A 22,168-nucleotide genomic window follows, 5' to 3' on the forward strand; every position below is an offset into this window, starting at 1 on the left:
TCAACATGCGCGGAAATCTCAAGTGACAGGTAAAATCAAGACATAAAATTTAAAGTGATTAATTTTCTTTTTTAAATCTTTTCAGGCTTTTATTTAGAATATATTTCTAAGTTTGCATGTCAATTTTCAAGAAAACATATTTATATATAAGGTGGTTTTGAAACGAAAAACGTATACGGGTGTTGATTTCGCCAGATTCTATATGCGCAGAAATTTCAAGTGACAGGCAAAATCAAGACATAAAATTAAAGTAATGATTTAAAAAAAAAATCCTTTTAGGGTTTTATTTAGAATATATTTCTTAGTGTGCATGTCAATTTTCAAGAAAAAATATTGATATATAGTTTGGTTTTCAAACGAAAAACGTATACGGGTGTTGATTTTGCCAGATTTTATATGCGAAGAAATCTCATGTGACAGGCAAAATCAAGACATAAAATCTGAAGTGATGAAAACTTTTTAAAATCCTTTTAAGCTTTTATTAAGAATATATTTCTACGTGTACATGTCAATTTTCAAGAAAAAATATTTATACTTAGTATTAATTAGAAACAAAAAATATATACGGGTGTTGATTTTGCCAGATGGTCAGTGACATACAAAATCAAGTCATAAAATTTAAAGTAATGAATTATTTTTAAAATCCTTTTAAGCTTTTATCAGAAATATAAATATACGTTTGCGTGTTAATTTTCAAGAAAATTATTTATATTTAGGGTGGTTTTGAAGCGAAAAACGTATACGGGTCTTGATTTCGCCCGATTCTACATGCGCGGAAATCTCAAGTGACAGTAAAATCAAGACGTAAATTTTAAAGTGACGGGTATTTGAAAATCCTTTTAAGCTTTTATCAAGAATATATTTCTACGTGTGCATGTCAATTCTCAGTAAAAAATATTAATATTTAGTATGATTAATAAACGAAAAACTTATAAGGATGTTGATTTCGCCAGATTTTATATGCGCTGAAATCTAAACTGAGAGGCAAAATCAAATCTTAAAATTTTTAGGAATGAAACAGTCGTGTAATTTAAATATTATTAAAAAATGTCACAGTTATAGTCGTGACCGATTTTAAAAGTCTATGAGTGTATAATCAGTACATTAATATTTAAACATCACTTGGATTTGATATTAAGATTTTATCATGATGAAAATAATCCCAGATGTATCTAGATAATGCGATTCTGTTTTATGCCAGTTCCAACAATTTTCACGGAACTGTAATCCGTTGATATACAGAGTCTATCATTTTCTACAAAAAATTGATTTCTGTAAGTTAAATATGTTCAACACAATATACACAACTAATCTTACCTCACAGAAGATACACCGGTCGTCACACTGGTCGGCACATAAAGTTGATTAGTTAACCAAATTAAATTTAATCCAATTTAATCGTCACTTTGTAGATAGATGTAAATGTCACTCATCATGTTTACTTCCTTCCAATGGGACTCCTTCAAGGAAATGATACCGTTCTATAAAATGGTACAATTTAAAGAATAAATGCTTTTACTAGTCATAAAAGATTTCAAAGTATATGGTTCACACCTATTGATTATAAGGTTAAACACGCGACAAGTTCTATAATATTGATGTTTAATCCTCAAGCTTAGTAGACTGTAAAATAGTGTCTGCTTTAATAACGACAAAAGGAATTATACCTGGTAAAATATTAACCCCTTTGTCGTCTGCTTCTTTATCAATCAATGAATGCAATCCATTCGCTTCAGCTGTCTAAGGTATTATAATTATTAAATATACAATTTAACACTGAAGTATCTTTTTTCTATTGATCCACCGCCACCGCCAGAGCAGCGAGGGCTTGCGCTCCCGGCGCTCCTAAATGCACTCCCGGCGCTTTTAAATGCGCTCCTGGTGCTCCTAAATGCGCTCCCGGCCACCACAGCAGCAGCAGCAGCCACCACCCTCATCCTCCTCATATTCCCTCCTCCTCCTTCTCCTCTGTTTGTGATTGCTGCTGCTGCTGTGGTGGCCGGGAGCGCATTTGGGAGCGCTGTAACGCCGCATAGCAGCATCGCCGCATAAACGTGTTTTAAGGTAATATTTTTAAGTTGAGCCAAAATTGAAAGTTGAAAATAAATTATTACTCCCCTTGGAGTGTTCACATCTACATTTTCTTGGTTACAAATGACTAGTGCATAAAACACAATCAATGAAAGAAAGACGTCCATGATGACCCTATATCAGTCATCTGACTCCTCTTGTTCAAGTGCCCAAAACTAATGTTGTGGTGAAATTCTTGGAAACAATATAATCTTCAAAAGTTTTCCTTTCGTTGCCCTGGTAACCAGAGATATACACTGATGACCTAGACGTGAATAAATTTCAAAATGGCACAATTACCAGTGGTTCTTGACAAGGAAATAATTCTTAGCTCATCTGAGCACAAAGAGCACATGTGGAGCTGTGAGGATTGTTGGATTTGTTTGTCCGTCGTTAACAATTGACTTTTCTAGAAACGTTTGAAATGACGTTGAACGTGTGCATTGTCAAGGGTACAAGCCCGTCAGTCTGACAAAAAGGCGAGAATATATGTTACGTCATACGACGATTCAATTTTCTGATTGTCCCAAATGACGGTGATGTGCTTTGTCGTAACATATATTCCCGCCTTTAGTTGGGCCAAACGTCATTTCAAACGTTTTTGCAGAAAGATCAATTGGTTTGGTTCACATTTAAACCGATCTTACTAAATCTTTGTCAGAATTTACGTCTCTAAAAGTCTAGTTCAAAGCTTGGTAATGTGGACACAAAAAACTAAGTCCGATCTTGACGAAACTTTATCAACCACTATTGTACTAGTATGTGTTTTAAAGACGATTTCGGGAGTTTCATGTTTTTTGACAAGGAAGGAAAATTACAAACTGTTCCATAGAATTTTCTTAAACTTGGCATGATTATAGAAAATTACCTCAGGAAGAAATTTATGAGAAAAAAATCGGGGGTCACCGTCCTACTTTTTGAGTTATCTGCCCTCGAATCTGAGATTTTTACTATTTTAGGTCATTTTCAAGGGCAGATAACTTAAAGTTGCGTCTAGTCATACCAATTGTCATTTGAAATAAATGGTTCTTACTTTATTCCGTGTCATTGTACCAACTTTACAGAACTTTCATCAGACAGATATCTTTCAATAGTCTCTTACGCGAACAAATAGATTTTTTTTTCAAATTATCTCCCTTTTTTCAAGGAAAAAGCAATATGCTTACTCATTGAAGTATAGCAATAATTCTATTTGAAAGAATTATTTAAAACTTTGCAGAATGTCTGAAATTGAGATAACAAACAAGAATATGAAATTGTATGAAGTATCAGTAAGCTTGATTTTGAGTTATCTGCCCTTGAAAACGACATAAAATAGCAAAACTCTCAGATTCAAGGGCAGATAACTCAAAAAGTAGGACGGTGACCCCCGACTTTTTTCTCATAAATTTCTTCCTGATGTGATTTTCTATAATCATACCAAGTTTAAAAAAAAATTTCTATGGAACAGTTTGCAATTTTCCTTCTTTGTCTATATGAAAAAAAAAACAACAAGAAACTCCCGAAATCGTCTTTGTTTTTTTTTATGCGGCAAAAGTGTGCCTTCTGGCCACATAAGAAAGTCCTGTTTATGTGTTAAAAATCACCGCATAAACGCAAAAACACGTTTATGCGGCGATGCTGTTATGCGGCGTTACAGAGCGCAAGCGCTCGCTGCTCTGCTGCTGTGACGGCGGCGGCAGCGGTGGATCAATAGAAAAAAGATACTTCAGTGCTAAATTGTATATTTAATAATTATAATATCATAGGATATGAGGAATGCTGCCTACCTGTTGTTGTTACACTTGCTGGTTGAAACACCTGTCCTGGCTGTCCACGAGATTTCTTACAACAACAACAAATTACAACAAACACTGTAACAACAGTAACGACTAGCAGAATTGATCCAATACTTATGCCAATAAGTCCAACGTTACTGCAAAATAGAAATAAAAAAAACATAACAACTCACCAGAGTTGGTTCAAAAGTTCTTGAAAACACGTTCAAATTAACAGGGATAAAATAATGGCACAGTTTTAACGTTTTATGTAAAGGGACAAAAGAAGAAACTTTCCCGTTACAAATCGTTGAGTTCTTTGAGTTAACCTGGTGACCTAGTTTTTGACCCTACATGACCCAGATAAAAATTCGTACGATATTCCATGCACACAAACATTCTGACCAAGTTTCATGCACATCAAATGAACAAGAGTGTTAACAAGCTTTTCCTTTGATTTGACCAGGTGACCTAGTTTTTGACCCCAATATGACTCAGTTTTAACATTAGCCTAGGAATCATCAAGATAAACATTCTGACAAAGTTTCATGAAGACAGGGTCATTACTGCGGCCTTAAGAGTGTTAACAAGTTTTTCCTTTGAGTTGACCGGTCGACCTAGTTTTTGACCTCATTTGACCGAGTTTCAAATTTGGCCTAGAAATCATCAGGATAAACATTCTGACCATGTTTCATGAAGATAGGGCATACAAGTGGCCTATAGGTTGTTAACAAACTTTTCCTTTGATTTCACCTGATGACCTAGTTTCTGACCCGACATGACTCAGTTTCGATCCAGGCCTAGAAATCATCAAGATAACCATTCTATAGTATGCAAGTTTGTATCAAATCAAAGCATAAATGAAACCTCTATATAGCTGAAAGGGCCAAACTAGAAAATTTTGACCATTTCAGGGGCAGTAACTCCAGAACCCATGATGGAATCTAGCCGTTTTTCGAAAAGAACTGAGATCTTATTGTGACTTAAGTTGTGTGTAAGTGTAGTTAAAATCAAATATATCACTTCTATCGTGTTCACAAGGTAAAAATTAACAAATTTTGGCTCTTTCAGGGGTCAGTCAGGGGCCATAACTCCGGAACCTATGACTGGATCTGACAAATTCATCATGGAATCCAACATTAATTGTTGTTGAAGATATTTGCAAGTTTATATCAAATCAAACCATAAATGAAGTCTCTATATGGCTGCAAAAGCCAAATAGCAAACTTAGGCCAATTAAGGGGCCATAACTCTGGAACCCATGATGGGATCTGGCAAATATTCGAAAGGAACATATATTATGCCAATACAAGTTTGATTCAAGTTGACTGCAAATGTGGTCCCTATCATGTTCACAAGCCAAAAATAGCAAATTTTGGCCCTATAAGGGGCTATAACTCTAACACCCATGACGGGATCTGGCCAGTCTTCGAAAAGAATCGAGATATTATGCCAATACAAGTTGTGTGCAAATTTGATTAAAGTTGATTGCAAAATGTGGTCTCTATCGTGTTATTATTATTATACCAGATTTATACAGCGCCCTTTTCATGATAAACACGTTCAAAGGTGCTTCACATATAGCAAACGCAGCCACACAGGGCGCGAAATTCATCCTCTACTAGTACAGACACAGAGCGATCTGACCAGAGGAACAGAGTGCGATAAAGCCCCCAGAACAGACAGAGAGAACAGAGAGAGATACAGGCCTGTCCGGCTAACTTAGCCTAGCTCTTTGCGAATAGACAGTCTGGTTCTTTAACGTGCCCAGTGTATAGCACCGATACACGCTAAGCCGTCTTTCCTGGGAAGAACCAGTACAGGCTTCTTAGTCAGGTGGGAGACACTCAAGAGCATCTCAGAAATTTCCAGTTCCTGGACCGGGTTTCGAACCCCGGACCTCTGGATTGGCAGCCAAGCGTGTTACAACTATATATATATACACCCATATATCAAATATATGGCCCTCCCTTGGTGTTTGCCTATGGTTCATCATATCAAAAAGATGAAAATATTAGACTTTGAAGCAGTTCATTTAAGACTTGAAAATTATGACACTGAAATATATTCTTCACATTCCTTGAGAGCGCATTGTATGCATGTACTAGATTTGTCATAATTTTACAGAAACGATCAACTCATGTGGGTAGCATTAATATTATCAAAAGGTACAAAACAATACAGTTTGGAAAAATGACTACACCTTTTGCAGTTTATTACAGTTTTGTAGTTAGAGTTAGCTGAGTTCGAATCACTTGCTCATCAGCTTTTGAATTAAATAAAAACACTTTCAAATGTAGGAATAACTATAACAGCTTAGACCTATTTTTAAAATGTAACCTAAAGATATCAACAACTAAAAAATACGTCTTGATGAAGAGTAAGTGCTCCTGAATATTCAAAGCAAGACTTTATCAAATTGAACATATCTTGACCGGTGAAATACGCTGTTAGATCGCTCAACTGAGTAATATGAACAGTTATTACATATTTCAAATGTCAAACGGATGCTAAAATACAATCATGTATTAAGAAAGTATGTAAATAGGTCACGTTCATGTTCACTGAAAGTCAGTTTTAAGATCTGTGTGCAAAACTGAATACGTCGTTAATATTTCGAGGCTGCATCTTAAAAACAAGAAAGTAGGTCAGCAGGTCAGGTTACAGTCAAGTGATCCCTAATTACTTGGGGTCATCAGGTAATTATAATAAAACAGTCTAGGAAATATGATCAGATATTATTTTAAGTATTTTTTCCTATATAAATCATAATAAAAACCAAGTGACCCTCGGGGCAGAGCCTCTTCACCACAGGGGCATAATTTGAACAGTCTTGTAAGAGAAACACTAGGCAATGCTACACACCTAATATCAAAAGCCTAGGCCTTGAACTTTCAGTGAAGAATATTTTAAAAAGTTTTTTTCCAATGTAAGTATGTAAAACTTTGGACCCCTCTTTTTACCCCAGAGGCATAATTTGAACTATCTTGATAGAAGACCATAAGGCAGTGCAACATACCAAATACCAAAAGCGTAGGCCTTGCAGTTTCAGACGAGAAGATTTTTCCCCTATATAAGTCTATGTGAAACATGAGACCGCCGGGGCGAAGCCTCTTTTCCACCCGAGGGGCATAATTTGAAAAATCTTGGACCACACGGCAATGCTACATACCAAACAACAAAGGCCTAGGTCTTGTGGTTTCAGACAAGAAGATTTTTAAATGTTTTGATCCTATATAAATCTATGTAAAACTTGAGACCCCCGAGGCGGGGCCTGTTTTCACCCTGGGGGCATAATTTGAAAATATTAAATATCCTGATCTGGGGTTTTGGACAAGAAGATTTTTTAAAGTTTTTCCTTACGGTTGCCATGGCAACCAGAGTTTTGTATGAAATTCATTCTTTGAACAATTTTTAAATAAGACCATTCAAGGAACATCCCTGTGAAGTTTCATCAGAATTTGCCAGGTGGTTTTGGAGGAGATGTTGTATAAAGGAAAGTGTGGACCGATGCCGGACGGTGAGCGATCACAATAGCTGACCCTGAGCCTTTGGCTCAGGTGAGCTAGAAATTAAAGATAAGAGTTTATTGCCCGGAAGCTTTCAACAAGAGGGCCATGATGGCCCTATATCGCTCTCCTGAGTTAAGTTGCTTGCTTGAACAAATTTCTTTGCTAAAGCTTCAAAAAACAAGAAGGTTGGTCAGTAGGTCATATTCAGGGTCACTGAAAGTCAGTTTTAAGATTGGTGTGCAAAACTGTACATGTCATCCAAATTTCAAGGCTGTATCATAAAAAACAAGGAAGTAGGTCAATAGGTCAAGGTCACAGTCGGGTGACCCTTATCACTTGGGGTCATCAGGTAAATATAATTAAACAGTCTAGGAAATATGATCCGATAATTTTTGAAGTATTTTTCCCTATATAACTTATATCAATTCACCCCAGGGGCATAATTCGAACAAACTTGTTAGAGATCAACTAGGCAATGGTACATAAAAATGTCAAAGCATAGGCCTTGCACTTTCAGACAAGAAGATTTTTCAAGTTTTTTCCTATATAAGTCTATGTAAAACTTGGGACCCACAGGACAGGGCCTCTTTCACCCCAGGGACATAATTTGAACAATTTTGGTAGTAGACCACTAGGCAATGCAACATACCAAATATCAAAAGCATAGGCCTTGCAATTTCAGGCAAGAAGAATTTTAAAGTTTTTTCCTGTATATGTCTATGTAAAACTAGGGAACCCCGTGGTAGGGCCTCTTTTCACCCCAGGGGAATAATTTGAACAGTCTTTTTACAGAACCACAAGGCAATGCTACATACCAAATATCAAAAGCCTAGGTGTTGTCGTTTCAGACAAGATGGTTTTTTGAAGTTTTTTTCTCATACAAGTCTATATAAACCATGTGCCCCCCCCCCCCCCCCGGGCAGGGCCATATTTCATCCTCGAAAAATCTTGGTAGAGGCCTACTATATGATGCTACATACCAAATATCAAGTTTCTTGCATTTCTATTGCTCAATAGACGTCACGTAGAGACAGGATATATTCCATATCCTGCAAGTACATTTCAGATATGAATTTTTATAAAAAACAAAATGGCTGCCGAATCGCTGGCGTCATTGAATCAAGTCAGATTATTAATTAGCTCCTGCTATAGGTATCGAAAAACGAGAGTAAATTTAACTTGCCGTTTTCATTCTAGTAGTAATTTATGAGAGACACGGCCGTTCAAATCTCGTTTTAAATTAAATCATGGTAAAACAAAGGAATTATTACATTTGATATTCAGCAGTTTATTGTTTTATCATTTATCTACATGCACGATAAAGGATTTAACAGGAAACGGGATGAAAGCCGAAGTTCTAACACACTTCTGACATCATCAAATCTAGTGATTTTTGAAAGGATGGAACAGAATTTCTTATCTAAACCAGTTTATAACATTTGTAAATGAGCTTTTGTGTTTTGTAATTTAGTCAAAATACAGGTCATTGTGCATTTTATTGCTGGTGTTAATCAACTATAAAAATATGATGACCAAACAAATGATTGCAGGATTCCAGACTGCACTGTAAGTAGCTTTGTTAATTTACAATAATGTTTCGATTATAGCATGATGGAAGTAAAGGGAAGTCGGCACGATAAAATTGTAACACAGCTTGTTGGTAACAGGATAGGGGACTAATAATATACTTCTGACGCAAATGTATGACTGACTGTTATGATATCGTCTTTAAATGCAGTCAATGACATTATCATTATAATGACCATTTTTAACGAATAAGATTTAGCTTGTGACGGCAGTATTGTATGGAGGTTGTTGCCATTTCTGGGAATTATCTGCTGGGCCAGGCATGTGTGTTGTCTGTATCTGTTGCGGAAACGCGACATTTGTATATCCAACTTGTCCATACCCTAAAGCGGTTGTCTGCACACCATACACCGGTACTGAAATATATACACTGTTCGATATTGAAACGTGTTCGCATACATTTTTAAAGATATGAGAAATTGTTACACGTACGAAGCCGTATAGTCTCCCTTAAAAGCTGGTGATACCCTAAATGAAGATATCTTATAATATGTATTTCTTAGTAATACAACAGTTCGAGAAGCCCGCCCGCTTAGCACGATAGGGAAATCGCAGATCTACGGATCGCGGGGTCATGGGTTTGAGGGAGGGGGTGCATTACATTACATTATCACAGCACATAATTCGTCTATTTTATCAAACGAGCATATAAAATTGGGATATGAATCGGAAATTACTAAAGATTCTTTTCATTGCCGACAGCCATTTATTGAAGTTTCTATAATGTCCCTTCAAATGTTGAAATAAGTGCAAATCAGACAAACGAACGGACAGATAAGCAGTCGAAAAAGAGACTGACAGACACTCGGTATTTCAGTACTAAAATTAACGGTAACTTGGTTGTTCCTGACCGCTTAAAAACAGTAGGGCGAAGGAAAAATGGTGTCACCTATAGTTGTTACGCCCGCTGGTTGACACAACCATCCCGTATGTCCTCTAGTTTTTCGACAGCAACAAAATACAGCCACTAACACTGACCCTATCAGTACTACAAGTCCAATAACACCAAGCACAATGAGTCCTGGTACAGCAACGCTGCAATGACAACCTCATAGATACAAATCGGCAAAAAATTGATTTGTTTGTTTTGTATTTAACGCCGTTTTTCAACAGCATTTCAGTCATGTAATGGCGGGCAGTTAGCCTAACCAGTGTTCCTGGATTCTTTACCAGTACAAACCTGTTCTCTGCAAGAAACTGCCAACATCCCCACATGAATATCAGAGGTGGAGGACGAATGATTTCAGACACAGTATCTTTTATCAAATAGTCACGGAGAACATACGCCCTGCTCGAGGATCTAACTCGCGACCCCGCGATCCGTAGACCAACGCTCTCCCTATTGAGCTAAGCGGGCGGGTCAAAAGATTGAATGTTTTATTCAGGTATGAATTACATTGGCGTGTATTTGATCACATGTACGTTTAACATAGCAAAAGTGTTCCATATTCCATATAAAAATATATTTATTTCATATATTACGGCTTTAATTAACTGGTGTATAACTTTGCATTTAAATCTCATGGACAACGTTTGAGGTCACTAAAATATTCATGGGATACGAAATCCGTACCGTATGTTGTAGTGGCTAATTTGTGCCATCATGTCGCAGGTTTACGGCGTGATATTCTAGCGTGGCAGCACTATCAAGGTGGGCATTGCGCTCAATGCGATTTTTAAATTTGTGTTTGCATTTTCAAAACTGCTGACTAAATCAAAGGTAGTACCAGTAGCAAAGGTAAAAAAATCAGGCAGTAGCATTGGTTAGGAGATCAGCATTGGGGGAAAAACTTTCTTTTTGCGCTGGACTGCCTTTGTTTACGGATGGTAGCTTTGTAGGGGGAAACGCCCTATTTTAGGATGGCTGTTTGCTGTTTTGTTTTTAAGTGCGGCATGAGGAAATTTAACAAACCACAAAACAGAACGTTACACAGCCCGCCAGCTTAGATCAGTAGGAAGAGCGTTTGTGTACGGATCGCGCATTCGTGAGGTAGATCCCTGTGCGGGGCATAATTATGTTCTCCGTGACGATTTGATAAACGACATTGTGTCTGAAATCATTCGACGTCCATCTCCGGTAATTCATGTTGGGAAGTTGACACTTACTTGCAAAGAAAATGTTTATACTGGTATAGAATCCTGGAACACTGATTAGGTTAACTGTCCGCCGTTACACTGAAAAACGGCGTAAAACTTAACACAAACAAACAAACAAACAGAACGATACACATTCATATTGTCTTACCGACGACGTAAACTACTGCAATTACTAATTAGAAATTGTTGAAACATTTTTTGTTACCTTGGAGTTAATTTTAAATACAATAGGTCAATGCTAGAGGCAATGAAATCCTTAGCAGAACAGGCATTAAAGGCGGTAAATAGCTTATATTCTATTATTTGACGTTAAAGCTAAACTCTTACTTTTTGACAGAATGGTTGAGCCGAGTTTATTATACTGTGCAGAAGTTTTTAGCATCTATAACACAGATGTTCTAGATAGAATTCAAGTGAAGTTCTGTAAAAAGATTCTTGGAGTTAAAGCATCTACCCCAATTATGGCCGTTTTAGGAGAACTTGGAAGATACCCTATATCTGTTTTATGTAAAGAGAGAGTATTAAATTATTGGACGAAAATAAGGAATGATACAGGATCGCTTATGTATAAGATTTTTCAACTTCAGTACGAAGAATTATATAATGAAAGATGTACTTTTTGGGCAATAAATATTAAATTTCTTATTGATGGTATCGGATACGGCTACTTGTGGCATAACTTTCAAGAGAACATCACTTTTGATATATTGAAATGCAGACTAAGAGATCAGTTTAAACAAGAGTGGAGTGGTATTGTTCATAGTATGACAAAACTAGATTACTATGTAAAATTTAAAACTGAATTTAGATATAAAAAGTATCTTGATTTTATTGATAATGATTATTTGAGAAAACTATTCACTTGTTTCAGATTATCAGCTCATTCTCTAGCTATAGAAACTGGGAGATACGTAGGAACCGATAGAATATATAGGGTGTGTCGAAATTGCAATTACAATGTTGTTGAGTCGGAATATCACTTCTTAATGACTTGTCAAAAATATTCTAATATCCGTACCAAATTTTTGCCACGCATTTCGTGGCCAAATGTCAATTTATTTAACTGTCTGATGAATTCAAATAAAAGGAAAACTATTTTGAATATTTGTAAATACCTTAAAGAAGCATATAGTATCAGAAATGCAGAGGTGTAATTATGTACTTAATAATTATGATAACTGTTTATGGGTAATATTACCTTTTTCTGTTCATGCTGCCGCTATATGTACATGCTATTATATACTTACTATCAACATTTTCATAACATGTCGTGTATGATTACATATCTATTGTATCAGTATTTTCTTTTTTCTGTTCATTAGCCAAAGGCAAGTTCTTGTCGAAGTTTGCTAATAAAATGTTGTTGTTGTTGTTGTTACTAACTAAAATTACTTTTGACATTATCCTTTATTTTGCGTTTTTCAACATTCTTAATCAAACCTGTTAGAGTAATTTAGCTTTTGAGGCTTGCAACTTCAATAGTTATTATTATAACCAGTGATTCTTCATCTATATACGCATTTAATCTATTTACTATAATTATCATGCACTTGAATTACTACTTTATTCACAGACGTTCATCCATTTGAAACTGTTTATTGTTTTAATGTATTTGACAATCGCTACATGACAATATGGCAATATTTAAACAGCGTATACATTAGGTTTTAAGTATTAAAACCCCGAGCAAACAACAGTTGCACTATTGAAAAATCGGAGATAAATAATAATCTAAGAACGTCTGTAATACTAATTAGTTTTAGCCTGCCCGCTTAGCTCAGTAGAGACAGTGCAGATCTACGTGTCGCGAGTTCGATCCTCGGGCGAGGCGTCTGTTCTCTGTGACGATTTTATATAAGAAATTGTGTCTTAATTCATCCGTCGTCCCACTCTGATTCATGTGTTGGCAGTAGCTTGCGGAGAACAGATTTGTACTGGTACAGAATCTAGGTTAATTGCCCACCATTACATAACACTGATGAAAACCGATGTTTATCCGGAAACAAACAAATAAATCCAAAAGTAAGTTAATTCTAGCATCAAGCGCATATAATTTCAAATACCAAATCATCTGTTTTATTTATTAAATCTGAGATTTTGCCTTCAAGGACGATTTTTTGTTCTATGTGTTTAAACTAAGGGGGGCTCCGTGGTCGAGTGGATAAGGTAGCTGACTTAGAATCACTTGCCCCTCATCAATGTGGGTTCAAGCCTCACCCGGACATTTCAATTCTTCACGTGTGGAAGCCATCCAGCTGGCTAACGGTAGGTCGGTGGTTCTACGCAGGTGCCCGCTGGTGATGAAATAAGGGGCACCTGGGGTCTTCTTCAACCATCAAAGCTTGAAAGTCGCCATTTGACCTAAATTGTGGCGTTGTGACATTAAATCCAACAAAAACAATACACAGCAAACTAAAGTTGCGGTAGTTATTTTCCTGGTTATCATCTAGTGAAACAATGAAAAACCCAATAAGTAATATTTTAGTCTATTGTCGCATGTTTGCTTTGTGCTCTACATATACACCAGCCGGTCACATAAACTTGTTAAATCATTTTGGAAAAGAAAATAACCTCCTCCGTTCAATGAGCTCGAATTAAACAGCGAACCGGACGAGCAATTTGGAAAAATATATACCTGCTACAGCAGTATTTCTTATATTTATCTCCACAACAAGACGTTGAGCAGTAAATTCTGTCGTCATATACTGGTCCATAATTGCTCTTTGTACAATATTCCCCGGCGTGTACAACTGAAATTTAGAATAAGGAAGTGTCGATCATACAAAACCTGATTTGTTTACACAGATGTGATGTTATATCCTATTTTACAGGTCTACATACCCTTGCATTAAGGCTAACGTGTAGGTTTCGTGTGCCCCAAGCAGCAATAGTCCACATTGCCGTCTATTAACATCTTATGAACACTAGAGAAATGATTAACTGCAAGACCAAAAATACATAATATATTAGATTTTATGTAATTGTTTGAAATTCAGTAATGATGCTGAAGACATAAACAAATGGTACTAGTAGCTTCCTCGCTTGGCGCTCAGCATTAAGAGGGTAGTTCTAGGACTGGTCAGCCCGGTGGCAGTATAATGTGACTGAGTGGGGTATCATTTCACGTGTCTACGGCGTGATATTCCAGTGAGGCAGCACTATAAAGTTGGGCATTGTGCTCACTGCTACAAGCAGACACCGTCGTTTATATGACTGAAAAATTGTTGAAAAAGACGTTAAACCCGAATAGACACACACACACACACACACACGACAGTAATGATACTGATGGCTAAACAATGGTCCAATTAAATTATTTACTGTTCGCATATTCAAAAGAAAAAGCAGTCGGATTCCATTCTTTTTCAGACTGATAACTGGGACTCGAACCCAGGATCGCCTGTCCGCGTAGAGCGCAGATCTATAGATCCCAGGGTCGTAGTTTATCAAGTGGGGCATATGGTGTCCTTGACGAATTGATAAAATTGTGTCTGAAATCAAATCATGCGTCCTCAAAGCCCGCCCGCTTAGCTCAGTAGGGAGAGCGTTGGTCTACGGATCGCGGGGTTGCTAGTTCGATCCCAGGACGGGGCGTATGTTCTCCGTGACGATTTGATAAAAGACACGGGAATGAAATCATTCGTCCTCCATCTCTGATACTAGTAATTCATGTGGCCAAGTTGGCAGTTACAGTTGCGGAGAACAGGTTTGTACTGATACAGAATCAAGGAACACTGGTGAGGCTAAATGCCCACTATTACATGACTGAAATACTGTTGAAAAACGGCGTTAAACCCAAAACAAACAAACACTCCTTCACCTCTGATTCATGAGGGAAAGTTGGCAATCACTTGCGGAGAACAGGTTTGTACTAGTAGATAATCCAGGAACACTGGTAAGGTTAACTTTCCGTTGATACATAACTGAAATACTGTTGGAAAACGGATTTATACCAAACACAACAAGGCCCTGCAATGGATAGTGAAAGGGTAAACCTTTGACCTTTAGCTGTGACCTTGACCTTGAACTGACATGGCTGACTTATAAATTCTGCACAACGTCTTGATGAGATGATCATTTGACCAAAGTTTCATAAAAACCCTTCAAGGGGTTAAGGAGATAGAGAGCTCAAACCTTTGACCTTGAGTTGTGACCTTGACCTTGAGTTGACATGGCTGACTCATGAGATCATTTGACCCAAGTTTGATGAAAATCCTTCAAAGGGTTTAGGAGATACAGGGTGGACACAAAATGGAAGGCTCAAACCTTTGACCCTAAGTAATGACTTTGACCTTGGGCCGGCATGGCTGACTTATCAGTTCTGCGCATCGTTTTGATGAGGTGATCATTTGACCCAAGTTTTATAAAATTCCTTCAAGGGGTTTAAGAAATACAGAGTGGAGACAAAATGGAAGGCACAGACCTTTGACCTCGAGTTATGAACTTGACTTTGAGCCAGCATGGCTGACTCATGCGTTTTGCATATCCCTTGATGAGGTGATCATTTGACCCAAGTTTCATATGAATCCTTTAAGGGAATTAGGAGATACAGAGCAGACACAAAATGGAAGGCTCAAACCTTTGACCTTCAGCTGTGACCTTGACCTTGAGCCGACATGGCCGACTCATAAGTGCTGCACATTGCCTTGATAAGGTGATCATTTGACCCAAGTTTGATGAAAATCCTTCAAGGGGTTTATGAAATATAGAGCGGACACAAAATGGAAGGCTGAAACCTTTGACCCTAAAAGTTGTGACCTTGACCTTGAGCCGGCATGGCTAACTCATGGGTTCTGCACATCATCTTGTTGAGGTGATCATTTGACCCAAGTTTTATAAAATTCCTTCAAGGGGTTTAGGAGATATAGAGCGGACACAAAATGGAAGGCTCAAACCTTTGACCTTTAGTTGTGACATTGACCTTGAGCGGACAAGGCTGATTCGTGGGTTCTGCACATCGTCTTGATGAGGTGATAATTTGACCCAAGTTTCATGAAAATCCTTCAAGGGGTTTAGGAGACATGGAGTGGACACGAAAGTGTTACGGACAGACGGACGGACAGAAGGAAGGACGGACGGAGACCATTCCTATACCCCCCCCCCCCCACCACCACCACCACCACTTGTGGCGGGGGATTAAAAAAGAACCCAGGATGTCTCACGTGAGATACTAAGTAAATTGTTTACATTTACTGTTGCACGTAAATAGACATTTCTAACGTAAACGTAAATCGGAAACGGAATACTGAATCCATAAATGTTATTTGCAAATAATGGTCTAAGGGAAATTACTAGTGCATTACTATTGGATGAAATTGTCTCCCATAGACCACAAATTAGCCTAAAATTTTACGGATTCAGTATTCCGTTTCGTAATTACGTTTACGTTAGAAAGGTCTAATATCAGCTCATTACCTTTTACATTGTGTTAGTTCTTATCACAGTCAATATTTTGCTGTCTGTTTAACGTTGCTTTTGACAAGCACAACAGATGAAAATGCATCTTATTTAAACATTTATTCTTGGTGTATGTATATAAACCTAGAAATCCTTAAACTCCTTGCTGGCTTGATCTTAAAACTAGTCTATACCGACCTTATAAGGCGGAATAATACGTTATTAGAATTACACAAACCAAACCTATCTTTGCTACATATATTACGTCGAACGATGGAAAGTTAAATCTTAAATTCCAAAATGAAATAGAAAATGTTGATACTACATGATAACTTTCCTTTGTTTTAGAACATTTTTTAGTCTGTTGACAGATAATATGTGACTCGTTCATCTGTGAAACGAATTTTTTTCTTCATTTTGTTCGTTTTTTCCTGTTCCTATTTATATGCTTTACGTTTTAAACATATTTATGATACATGAAGTACACATCCGTGCCTACACAGCTCTCGGGTTATGGTTCAGGTAGATATGCCATCGGAACTTGGCTCTTCCAATTGGATATTTATCACTGTTTCTTACTGTCTTGTGTTCAATCTATTTAGGTAACCATACAGCCCACAGTTTAAATTACATAAAAGAAAACAAAACTATATAGTTACCTGTGACACAAATGAATACAACTACAACGAAATACATTTTATCCGTCATTTTTGTATTATTGTATCTTAGCTTATAAGCTGTTGAAAATCTTGTTTTATGACTAAAACTGATAACATGACATTTTATTGTTCTTCCGGTTCAATGTAGGAGTACAGTCCATCATACAATTGACAAACAATAAACATTGACGGATCCAAACGGAAGGGGAAGAAATCATTTTATAGAAATATTTCAGTTGCAAAATACATTGCATTTCCGTAGCCCTGACCAAACTGTTCGGCGATATATGACCATTTTGTGTCGATTCGCCGTAAAACCCAACTCACTCACTCACTGACCAAACTGTAAACTGGGTCAGTCTGTTTTATAAGTACAACAACACGGTTGACCCATTTAAACGAGTTGTAGTTTAAGCATATCAAAAAATAATTACAACAATCTATCACTTGAGCATCATCTACACATCCTTTAAAGTTGTTCTCAAATTAGTGACTGAGATTCAACCGTGTCATGATTTAGACCATAATCGAAACTAGTATGTCGTAATACACATTTGTATAACTTCAGAATAAGTTATATAAGGAGAATTAGTTGGCCAACTTCACAGACACTTGCAATTGGGGTCAGGGTCCCACCTTCTCCGCCTTTGTCAGCAGTAAGTTAATATATGTCGTATTGGGGTCATAGAGCATGTTTTATCACGGTTTCAATGTCGCAGGGTAAAATAGCGGTATCTGTAAATCCTTTAATATTTTGATTGCTTTATTTCATTTTCCCCATTAATGTCCAGTCTGGTGTTCCATACCAAATCCTCCAATATATATATAAAATTAGACCACGATAATCCGTAAATAGCCAATCGTAAAGCAGACTTGTACCCGTCTATATTTCATATACAACAGTAGCGTTGTATATATATCGGGGGAAACTTGGGCAAAAAACGCGTGAATTTCGTGTCAATTTACCATCTAACAATACAGCCTAACGCCGGAGTTAAATGACCTTGCAATATTCTCACCAGTTATCAATGGGATAAAAAATAAGACTGACATGGAGGTAAATTCAGTTGACAACGTCTAAATATTAATATCGTAAAAATGACCCCATGTTATTAGATATCAATAAAATTGAATTACAATAAACTACATATTTGTAGTGTAGAACCAACTGGGTAAAAACGTAATTTACACATTCACTGAAACGTTTCCAACAATTGTAACTTTTTATGTTCACTTGTTATAAAAAAGACATGTCAGCACGATCCTCACATTTGCAATCAACTGGATCCAGTTGTTCGAAACTTTAACAGGCGATTGAGTTAACGGTCGATTAACTTTATCAGTAGATTTCAACAGTTTAGAAAACTTAGAAAATCAAATGTACTTGTTAAGGATTATAAACACTAAACCATCTTTACAGTAAAATTAAAACATCATACTAGTGTTTCCCACCCACCAAGACTAGTATCTTGAATAGAAATTTAACAGGCGGTTAGTTTAACAGCTTAATGCAGTGGTCGTGGGTTCGAGCATCATTGGGGTCACGACAATGACTTCTCATATTACCCCAGTACTAGTTTTCATAGGAAACGGATTCGAGAGTGGTTACAATAAGCTTAAACAGTTAAAGCTTTCATCACAATCGAGCTAAAACAAATTAGTATAAAATAAACTAAACTAAATTACAGCCCGTTAAAGTTTCGAACAACTTGGCCCAGTTAGGAAGTAAAACAACTACATCATTCTTACAAGAAGAGCACGATATAGTAAAAGGTATTCGTAGTCCTACGAGCATCTACGCACTAACTATATCCTGATAAACAAAGTAAACAAATAAAAAACTAACTAACTAAATAAATAAATAAATAAATAACCTGGTTATCTTCTTGAATCAACGTATCTGTCATCGTGTTTCGCCAACATGCAAACTCCTCACAAAAACTAATTGTTCAGCATGCAGTCCAATTTTGAGTATTTTTGAGAAATCCATATTTAACTGTTTAGCATTAATTTTGTGATTGCAAATAAATGACTCAAAGTGTTAATGGACGTTAAATCTTAGTAAATCCGGCATTTGAGTAAAACTGAATTTATACACCTGCATTCTTTCATGTGTCCCACTGACAATTAAGCGCTAACGGTACAAAGATGATATTACTCTTATAAAAACACGTTAATCCTTATTTCTATAGAACGCGTGGGAGAGTTTTCAATAATTGCAGTTTTTATGTCACGTGGTCTAAGTCGGATAGACAACTCGTGCCGTTGTCTACGGGATATATACAACTCGCTTTGCTCGTTGTATATATCCCGTAGACAACGGCACTCGTTGTCTATCCTATACTTATTCACGTTTTTCATCGTCTGCTAACTATTTGTCTCCAGTTCCCGGTAGTTATTTTACCGCGTTTTCTGCTTGCAATTCACGATTTTCTCATGTTTTCAGTGCACTATATAAGTGATTGCACGGCCCATCAGGGCCGGGCATAATGAGGTGGTTTTAGAATGTGCAATGGGTTCGGATTTGACAATTTTTTCCCTTCGAGTCATATTTCTGTTAAATTTTCGTTTGACACTCAGAAAGTGAATATTCTAACGTGTAATCGCAACAATAATGGAATTAATATTATCTAATTTTGTTCCTTCTGGTTTATATTTTGCAATATTTGCAGAATTTGCATTATATTGAATCGGATTTGATCAATTTCAGCCTTTCAAGTTATTCGCGCAGGGCCATTCGCGCATGCGCAGTGAAAATTATGTCATTCTTGCTGTACATAAAGTGTAGTCGGTGTAACGTCTTTTTTTATTAAAATATTTTGTAGTGGATTTTGTCAAGAACAAGGTAAGTTGTTACCAACAATATTGTTTTTGATAAAAATGCATTTTGAGTGCCAATTCACATGCGTTGATCTAAATTTTAGAATAAACCAAACTCTTAGCGAGTCACCCTAAGTGATGACCTACTTATACAAGTTAGTATCAATAGGAAACATAAACAGGCTGGGCACATCTCCCGATCGGGGTAATTTACCTCGTTCGGGGTATTTTACCCCGATCGAGGTAAAAAACGAACAAAAGAAAACATAAAATACTAAAATTTTGACCGGAAGCGTGTAAAAGCGATTTCTCTTCCATGTCTCGATGATTTCTAAGTGTAAAAACAAGGCAAATTAAACACATACATGTACATTTTTCTCTTGCATAAACTGCGCATTTTGGGTACAAAAATCACAATTTTTGAAAATACAGACAATACTGACCCCATACTATCACTTACACTTTAAATTTAGCCAAAACAATTTTCCCACTCAATCCAGTATATCAACAGCGGCCATTTTGAAGTGAATAAATTCTATCCGTGGTGCACATTACGGAATATTCTATTGTTTTATGTTAATTAGTACAGGGTGTGCGAAAAATTATCACAATATACAATTTAAGTTATTGAAAGAAAAAAAATGTTTATTAAAACTATGTGGTTGATATAATAAATCATCATTTTATTTACTTTACCTACTATAACGTTTGAAGTTATAACTGCGAACAAGTGAAGCGCGGATACAAGTGATTTATTTACCGGTATTAACAACCAGTAGCTTCATTGACAGTGACTTGCATTATCTATAATTGTATTATGTAATTAAATGCAAAATAAACGAAGAAAGTGTGGAATTCATGTTATTACTCTCTTCCCCACCCCAACCAACATATACACAATTTATACTATTGTGACAAGGTGGAGTACTTACATAGTATAGTGAGGGATACCTTTATATATAATATAGAAAAAAATCTTCATGATCCAGGATAAGATAGTAAGTTTCCCAAAGTACTAATGTTTTTAATTTTTTGTTGATTCTCATTTGATACATGGTATTTCCTCTATGCAGACATATTTGAATTTAATGTTATATGCATTTTCGGTGGAATTGTTAGGATGCTTGATATGCAGTACACACAAGATGAACATTCCAAAAAATACACATCACCGTGATATTTAATGTAACTTTGTGGCCATTTATTATGTATATGTTATTTTAAAAATACGCCATGTCATTGTTATTACTTGTATATAAATGTAGGCATTGTAGTTCAAAGGCTCTATATAGCTACAATAACTTTTTATGAAAATGAGTAAATGGTTCAAAACGTAATTCAGTATTGAAATAGGTTCTGCTATAAATATGATGTGTATGGTAATTTTGATATCAAATTTCAACAACGCATCAATCCAAATAGAAAGAAAACTTTAATTGAAATTTTATAGGGATTGATTGCTCCTTGAACGTTGTATTGAAATAAGCAGAACATTTCAATAAGTAAATAAGTATTTAGATAAATGGGGAAGTTAAAGTACACAGTGTCCATATAGTAACAAATTTTAAATAAGTGTGGTTGGGTCAATGGATGATAGCATTATACCCTATTATATATTGATAAAGCATATCAAGTCCTTCCGCAAATTACGCGCTTGTATACATATATGAATTAAATTAATATTCAATATCTAATACACTTAATATACCATGTTATATTACAGATAATCATGTCTAAGTGTTTCTGTACAGAACATGACTCGCTGACTGATGGAAAACAGTACAGACTAGTAAAAATTGCCCACAAGAAAATTAAAGTAGGAACTTTAAATTTTATGAATGAAAAAAATATCATTTCTGAGAAAGCAACAGCTGTATGCAACATATGCTTATATCATACTGAAAATGTTTTAATGCTGCAACCGCCACAGAAAAAAATACGAAAAGAACAAGTGCATGAGCTATTTCTTTCAGAATTAGAAAATGATAACATTTCAGAGGACATTTTGATTAACACAGTTAAATTGATTGGTGCGAAAATATCAGGTGCAGTTCAGAACGATGCTATGAAAATCAGTACAGAATATAAAAGTGATGTTTTCAAAGACGACTTCAAAGTGAAGAATTTGTATTTTAGGCAGAAATAAAATACTTACCAGTTTTTTAATGGCTGCTGCCAATATGAAGTCCATAGATGAAAATAATAAAAAAAACTTGTATATTGCAGGATCAGTAGATTCACTCTATAAAGCCCGCCATTTGTCAACGGT

The 22,168-nt window shown here is 36.2% G+C and overlaps 2 protein-coding genes across 3 annotated transcripts in view; both read right to left on the reverse strand.

Annotated features, from left to right (window-relative positions):
- The window catches only part of LOC123537855 (protein shisa-4-like), a 55,961-nt gene that overhangs the window by 8,422 nt on the left and 25,371 nt on the right, over positions 1–22,168 (reverse strand). The window lies entirely within an intron of this gene.
- Positions 1,299–17,224, reverse strand: LOC123537830 (uncharacterized). 2 transcript variants are annotated; one of them, XR_008371602.1, is made up of 6 exons: positions 17,080–17,224; positions 13,659–13,773; positions 9,816–9,961; positions 9,103–9,282; positions 3,840–3,985; positions 1,299–1,460 (listed from the first exon to the last, which is right to left on the reverse strand). XR_008371602.1 is itself a non-coding variant. In XM_045321712.2 (4 exons), the coding sequence occupies exons 1-4, from the start codon at positions 17,126–17,128 to the stop codon at positions 9,122–9,124; spliced, it is 471 nt and encodes a 156-aa protein (XP_045177647.2). In that variant the 5' UTR covers positions 17,129–17,224; the 3' UTR covers positions 8,612–9,121. The 2 variants fall into 2 exon arrangements, 1 of the variants encoding a protein (XP_045177647.2); XM_045321712.2 differs by lacking the exons at positions 1,299–1,460; positions 3,840–3,985 and having other exon boundaries at positions 8,612–9,282.

This window comes from Mercenaria mercenaria, chromosome 1 (genome assembly GCF_021730395.1).
Source record: "Mercenaria mercenaria strain notata chromosome 1, MADL_Memer_1, whole genome shotgun sequence".
NCBI classification, from domain to species: Eukaryota; Metazoa; Mollusca; class Bivalvia; order Venerida; family Veneridae; genus Mercenaria; species Mercenaria mercenaria.

Coding starts and splice junctions, on each gene's coding strand:
- LOC123537830 (XM_045321712.2), bottom strand. CDS start 17,128: ATGACGGATAAAATGTATTTCGTTGTAGTTGTATTCATTTGTGTCACA. Junction 13,774..17,079: donor TGTATTCATTTGTGTCACAG/GTAACTATATAG, acceptor TCTAAATTTCAG/TTGTACACGCCGGGGAATAT. Junction 9,283..9,815: donor AGCGGGCGTAACAACTATAG/GTGACACCATTT, acceptor TATATATTTCAG/TACCGGTGTATGGTGTGCAG.